Genomic DNA, 7,395 nt, shown 5'->3' with positions numbered 1-7,395 from the left:
AGGTCGCCAGGTCAACGACAAAGGTAGATCGCCAAGTCAGCAGCAAAAGTAAGTCGCTAGGTCTGCGGTAGAAGTAGGTCGGCAGGTCGGCAGCAGAGGCAAGTTGCCAAGTCGGTAGTAGAAGTAGGTCACCAAGTTGGCAACAGAGGCAAGTCGCCAGGTTGGCAACTGAAGTAGGTCGCCAGGTCAGCCGCAGAGGCAGGTCGCTAGTTAGACCCATTTTGGTTAAGACAAGCTATCGCCTAGGTGATACTGGGATATAGTATAACTATTATGATATGCCATGTCTCATGATGTCTTTGGAGGGGCCAAATTTGCTCTCATCAACTCCTACATTAGGTGTGAGATAGGGCTTAATCAATGCAAATCCCCTCTCATGGGGAGATATTCCCAATGCAAAGCGCTAAAGCCGAGTTCCATTAGGTGTAATGATTGTTTTATACTGATCAGTGCATTCAGATCCAAAGACATTCTAATTTCTACACGGTCCAATAAAATGCACATCTACAAGCCTTCCAATATCCACATTCTCAACTGTTCAATTCACTGACTTTCCTGTCTTTTGATTCGTCCCCATTGTCTTTTACTTATCCTCTTCCATCGGACGGTTAGAATAAACTGTTGATTCAATGCATAATATTGCTTAGCATATTAAGAAATAACCAAGTAATGAACACACGCATTGCGCATTGCACAACGTCAAATGATCAAAATTCATAGTTTCAAACCCATCGTTCGTATGGGACCATAACAACACAGATGCTTCTTCTATGACTATCCAGAATCCAGATTCCAGACCCCCAATAGTATTAGTACCCGTCCCGAACCCAAACAGGAGAGTAGACCTACTTTTGTTTTTCCCACGAGGAAAACGCACCACAAGCCGATGAGATGAATCGTCATCGAGGGCGGTAAGGCAGATACCCCCCTGACCCCTCCCCAGTCCCCAAACCCCGATTTTTAACTTTTTCTTTGCTAATCGGCGGCCGAGGGACCCACGTTTCATCGTGGTTTTATCTGTTTTGCCACACAACGATATAGTGCATCAGTACCCCATTCCCAAACAGATGAACGTGGAACCATATTATTATTCCATTCCATTTATAGGCAAAGTCTATCATTATCATTACATTGTCATCCCTGCGCACAAAATATATTTACATTTTAACCCTAACAAAACTTAGGCATTTACTTTTAGGTACCCTATATAGAGAACTAATCATTTTCAACTCCTTCCATTCCTGCCGATTTTTCCTTTTATTCCTTTTCCAGTCTTTTCTTTAGGCTTCCTTCTATATACAACAATACAAGAGAGAGCTTAAGTTCCCAACACCGGCTTCCATACTACTAAAAAGCTCGAGTGCCTGGGCAGGGCTTTCGTAGAGAAAGAAACATTAAGGCCACAAAGAGGGGCTACATTGTAATATTCACTGGGGTATTCTGGGTATCTAGGTAATAAACTACTACTTTGACTAGTAATTCTAGTATTCTATGATAAGTCCTCCAAGAGGGGCTCTGTGGGGAATTCCCTTTCTTCGCTTGGCAGTTCTGTAATTTACGAGAGTTGGGGGCGGCGTTGATGGGGTAAAGCTCTGAACCTTCTTCTTCTCGTGGTCATGGTTGCTGCTACTGTACGAGTCTTCTGAGTCGGACACCGTCGCTGACGAACGCTTCCTTTTCTGGAAGTTTTTGGAGGTTCCGACAATCTGAAAAGCAAAATGCAGAAACAAATCCACCTCATTTTCCACGCCTTAATTGTGCAATGGCCGAAGCCGGTAATTCTTGGATTAAAAAGCTCTGTTTTAAAATCTAACAGAAGCTCAATTAACCAAGAAAAAAATGAAATTTAAGAGAGAACAGAATTCGATGGAATGGGTTGTGGTGTGTACCTTGCAGCCAAGAGAACAGAATCGGAAGGAATCGAGGAGGCTACGCTCGCAGACCTCGCAGGTGTTGGTGACCCCCTTTCCAGGCCTGGGCTGAGGACGCTCGTTTAAGAACACAACCCGGGCGCTGTTGATAATGTAGGTCTGAACACCGCTAATGTCCAAGACCTTCTGAATCTCAGAAACCCTAATCACGTCGTGGTAAGAAGACCTCCTTATCTGTAAAACAGAGCACCTTCATCAAAACTAGCAGAGAAGACCCAGATATACCCAATAAAAGCAAAACATATACAAAAGATAAATGGAATTATGTCTATGAAGATCAACATCAAGGTTAACCCTCATTTTGATTAGAAAAGGAAAATCCAATATCCCAATACCTAGAAACAAAATGAAGAGAACCATACCTGAATGGCCCGGTGGTCCTTGTGATAAGCGAGGCAGAGAGAACAGAGAGCCCCATTCATACAGTCCAAGCAATACATATTGCATTCGCTCTTGTGAGAATCAGCATGGAACTTGCATTGAACAAAGAAAGGTGTTCGAAGGAGAGGGCGCAACCACGGTGGCCACCTGTTGTCATCGTCATCCGGACCTCCAGCTCCCTGATTCCATTGAGAAAAAGCAGAGCAGCAAGTTAGACTTCATCAAAATAAATGTAAAGGGAAAAGGAAAAGGAAAAAGCTAGGACAATGAAGCTCAATTACTATTAAGAGAGAAACAGAGAGAATGGGTATACTAACCATGATCCTTCTGCTCTTGGGTTTGATTTCCTTGACCGTGGACTCTTGATTATCGATCGCCAGTTTGGAGATTTGAGTTGCGCTGCTTCTCTGGTTTTCTCGGAGTTGTGAGTTTCAGAGATGGAGGAGTAGGAAGGTGAAGTGGGGAAGAGATTGTTGTAAGTTGTGAGCTCAGAACTCTGATTCTGAAGGGTTAGAAATGAGAGAGGTTGTGGGGAGGGTTCTTGTAACGGTGGTCGATGGAGTGGGATGACTTGGGTTGGGGTCGTTCTTATCCGCTTAAAGTCTTTACCCGAACCTAACTCCGAAGCCAAACCTCACATGGGTTGGCTGCAAGGAACCGACATCTGTGTTTCTTACTTTCTTCCTTTCTTCTTCTTCTCTTCTTACCTCCTTGGCTCCTTAGTTAAATTATAATTTTCCTTTTTATTATTTCAATTATTACAATATTTTCTTTTGTAAATTCCGCTTTTGTTATAGTTGAGAATTCAACCAAGTCTTGGGAACAATGTAAAGAGTGGGACCCACATTCTATATTAAGAAATTAAGGAAAATGGCATCAGCTCCTCAACTAATTCAATTAATTCAATCGGGTTATACCATCCCGGTGGATCACGTCTCTGTGTCTGTGAATCACAACTCTTCAGTCAATTTGATATGATCCTAAGGTCCGATTATCATAAGCGGTTACAATTCTTTTATTGACTTGTTCTATCACAACGGAACTTGAGGTCATGCATGTCACCGCCCCCGGGTGGGATGAATCACGAATGACAATAAATGTTAGTTAATCAACCAAAATCCAATCACTAAAAATGGCTTCTCAGAAAACCAGCAGCATTCTATTGATTGCTGACGAGGGTATTATCGTGATGAAGATCATGGAATTGAGGACTCTATTATATAAAGTCTCCACTTTTAGAGGTTCAAGGTATGTGTGATTTCTATATTTTCTAGCTCTCTGTATTTTTAAGTTATTTCAGCTCGTAATAAGTATATTAATTTAAGTATCGGAGTGATTTTGTCGGATTAGCAATTCCGAGTTCTTTGATCATACTTTTATAGATCCAAGTTTGTTCGTCGTCCGCCTAAAAGCCAGATTACCTCCCGCAGGGAGTAGTTAGATGGTACAATATCATTTGCTATTATTGTTTAAGAGAATTTCATCAATATAGCTTTTTTCTTCTTCATTTTTTTGTACTCTTATAATATGTGAATATAATTTTTTTGATTTTTTATATTAATTAATTAATTATCTATTTCTTAAACGATAAGTTTCATTCCTAAATCCTAATAACAGGGAGAATGAATACAAATAAGTTTTTTTTTTTTAATTTTATTTACATATATATTACCATATAATGCAAATACTTACCTTTGCTCGAAGTCGAGACCATCATATTTCAAAAGCAAAAAAGTAGAGACCACCATTACCTTAAATCTATTTATTTTCCTCTCTATATCCCTTTGCACGTTAGCCATTCAACTTGTAACTAATAAAATGTTGATCACAAAATTGGGTTTTGTACTATATTTAAGGACTTAATGACTTATAAGAATAATTTAGAAATAAGAAAATTTATACAAGGTTTTTTCTGCACTATCTTTAGTTTGCATAGAAAGTTGAAATCATATTTTTTTTTCGTTAATTTCTTTTTACAAAAACGGTTTTCAAGTTTAAATTAAAGCAGTATAAATAATCAACAGATGCGAAATAAGTGAGAAGCAGAAACTTAAGGGAAAGTTCTTAACACATCTTGTGAAATTCCTTAAAAACTTTTTCTCAATTTTCTTTTTTCTCTTTTATTATTTTCTATCAAACCAAACACAGCCTTACCGTCCCTCCCTGGTCCCCATCTTCAATTTCTAAGAGATGATGATCCAAGCACTTGTCTTAAATCAGCTAATTTGGTTTAGTAGACTAAGAACAGTCAAAAGTTGGGGTTGGAAAGGAAATAAAACCAAATTAAATTCCATGGGCAGTTCTGTCAAATTCTCAAAAACTTCCAAATTATACTTAACAAATTTAGGTCTCATAGGAATCAACTTAAGATGGAGATTTGAGACATTTCACATTTGTTCAAGTTGAGTCATTTGAAAGCAACATAGCTTGTACAAGTTGAGAATTTGGAGAGAATTACCCACAAAAGTAACATCAAGAGCAGAAAATTTGGTTTGAATTGAAGGCTAATTTTGGCATTTTAGAATTGGCCTAGCAAGAGTGTAGGCCACAGACAGGCACTGGAGTGGGTGGTTCACCCTACTTGGACCAACAACGAGACATCACAAACTCAACAAGGGTTCTTAATGCAGTAAAGAAAAAGGAAACGAGCCAATATGTGTGAAAAGAATATTTAACTAATTATTTATTTGTTAAAAATATTGAAAAATAAAATCTCAAGTAGACTCAATGGATCCCTTATTTCCGGATAACGACCTCGGTGTGGCAACTTTTGGATGTGGAATTTCCACATGGAGGCAAAAGCACTTTCGTCTTTCTATACTTTCCAAAAGGGGGGCTGCACTGCACATAGACACCAAGAACAAAGAGACAAATCTCGAGTGATGGTTTTTGGTATTAGTGCAGATTTAATCGACACCGTTGAATTGGGGAGGGGGGGGGGGCATAATATGGTGATAAAGTAATTAAGAATGGAGATATCAATTTCTATTACGGATCATTAGTTTTGTGGTTGATAGTCACATAAGATGGAGATAAGAATTAAGATTGTTTGCAAGTGGATTTAAAACTAATTGTGTCATTCTCGTTGTAGTTAGCAGCAGTTAAGAGTCGCAACCACTGTTTTCAAAATCGGATCGGATCGGATGGTTGGATCGGAAAAACCGGGAATCGATCATTTATTTTCTTTTAAAACTGTTGATTTTGGTCAACAAATCATTGAACCGGCTGATTAATTGTTTGAATCATTTAAATTGTTCGAACGGTTTTGACCGTTTTTCAATTTTTTAAATTTTTTATTTTTTGTTAGAACAGGCCGGCCATTCGGATTAAATGGTTAGACTGTTCGAACCGATAATTTTTAAAAACCATGATCGCAACTGCCTTTACAAGAAGATGCTTTACAAAAGTCCTTTTGTTTGATAGACTAGCAGAGATCAGAGAAGTCTTACGATTTTAGAGATAGGAAGAAATATTTGACTTCTGATATACTAAAATAAAATTCGGAGAGAAGATTTCCCGCGTTCTACAACAGATCCTGTTTCCTACTAAACCGGGATTGATTTGTTGTCTGAGTTGAGTTGCTGGAATATACATTGGTATGGAGTATGGAGTTCGGATCTGCTCTCAGAGCGCGCCTCACACCGACCTCGCAGCACGTATTAGCCGTGCATTTAGAATATAATATTTCGAACTTATAAATTTTTAATTCATAGATAGATGTTCTAGTTGCACGGCTGAAACGTGCTGTGAAATTGGTGTGAGGCACGCTCGATAAGTTGCAGATCTGGTCTTTGGAGTATGGTCCCATCCAATTAATTTGTAACCCACGTGGCAAACAGATAAACGGTTAAGAACTTAGGAGTTAAGGAGAAACAAAACCAACGTAGACCGTAGATGCCTCTCCCTTCCATGATTCAGAAGCTACGTGTACGGTAAATGATGGTGATGGTGTGCGATTTGGTCACTCCTAGCTGGAAGTGGCTGCATTCCTAGCTAGTGATGGATGAAAGATACCTGTGAGGAAGAAGAAGAAGGAACTCGAGGGGTTCACCCGACGGGAATACTCCGACGGTTAAGTTAGTAACCGGATTGAAAGTTGGGAGAGAAAGAGAGAGTTGTAGAGAAATTAAAGAGCTTGAGTGATGATCACGCAATACCTTCACCTTTGGGGGTTGGGATCCTTGTATACTAGTATCCTGACATGTCAGGTGCAACCGCCTCTGAATCTCTACTACGGCAATATGCTGTCAGATAATGGCTTAGAGTGATTGGCCGTTATTTGTCAGAGCTGAGCTGGTGGGCAAAGGTGATCGCTGCAGAGTATGGTCCTGTAAAAAAAAAACAGCCTCCAGGGTTGGCAGGCACGACGCCGCTAGGCGAGAGACGTGGGCACAGTCTTCAAGGTTGGTAGGTACGGTTATCAGTTAAGAAACCCCCTGCGATACGCCGAGCTGTTCTGTAACGAGCTACCTTACACCGAGCTGCTGGTGATATGCCAAGGTACTTCTATTTGAGGCAGGTCGTCGAGGTGGCCTACTTAGGTTTGGACAGGAGCAAGCTTATTCTAGTTAGGGAGTTGACGAGATTAACCCGATGTGTCTTCAGTTCGGGATTCTCCCTACTTGAGAGAATCTTAGCTCAGGGTGCTCCCTATTTGGGAGAGTCTTAGCTCGGGGTGCTCCCTACTTGGGGGAGTCTTAGCTCGGGGCAACGGAGTATTATCTTATAGCAAGCTGCCATTCATGGTGAGCTGTTAGGTTGGGTTATAGCGAGGTCGTTACGCTAAGTTGGAGCGAACTCGTTATACTGAGTTATCACTTATGTCGAGTCACGTTCACATATCCCCCCGTTATAAAGTTGGGCCAAATCACCCTCCATCATATGTTCCATCAAGGTAAGGTGGGACCCTCTAAAAAATAAAATTAGAAAAACGAAAAGAAAATGAAAAATAATATTGAAGGGAAGGAAAAACTGGTTCGGTGTTTCACGTTTGACTCGGTCTGGTTCGGTAAGTCAAAGCAAGCGTTGAACGCCGCCGTCACGGCACTTCAAGAAGGAACGTGGAAATGGCCTGAGACGAACC

The 7,395-nt window shown here is 40.4% G+C and overlaps 1 protein-coding gene across 1 annotated transcript; it reads right to left on the bottom strand.

Moving 5' to 3' along the window:
• Positions 1–1,068: 1,068 nt before the first annotated feature.
• Positions 1,069–2,956, bottom strand: LOC148880834 (protein RGF1 INDUCIBLE TRANSCRIPTION FACTOR 1-like). Its single transcript, XM_088962892.1, has 4 exons — positions 2,630–2,956; positions 2,294–2,491; positions 1,890–2,105; positions 1,069–1,706 (listed from the first exon to the last, which is right to left on the bottom strand). Exons 1-4 carry the CDS (start codon positions 2,630–2,632, stop codon positions 1,482–1,484), a joined length of 642 nt encoding a protein of 213 aa, XP_088819018.1. The 5' UTR covers positions 2,633–2,956; the 3' UTR covers positions 1,069–1,481.
• Between the last annotated feature and the right edge of the window lie 4,439 nt (positions 2,957–7,395).

The sequence above is a fragment of the Nelumbo lutea genome, chromosome 1 (assembly GCF_056320005.1).
Source record: "Nelumbo lutea isolate HS-2025 chromosome 1, American lotus-T2T, whole genome shotgun sequence".
Lineage (NCBI taxonomy): Eukaryota > Viridiplantae > Streptophyta > Magnoliopsida > Proteales > Nelumbonaceae > Nelumbo > Nelumbo lutea.
Note: the sequence above shows the minus strand (reverse complement) of the source record. Positions and strands in the feature narration are given on the sequence as shown.

Excerpts from the sequence above, each read along its gene's own strand:
- LOC148880834 (XM_088962892.1), bottom strand. Across the intron at positions 2,106-2,293 it reads AGGACCACCGGGCCATTCAG|ATAAGGAGGTCTTCTTACCA; the intron begins GTATGGTTCTCT and ends TCTGTTTTACAG. Across the intron at positions 1,707-1,889 it reads TCTGTTCTCTTGGCTGCAAG|ATTGTCGGAACCTCCAAAAA; the intron begins GTACACACCACA and ends TTTGCTTTTCAG.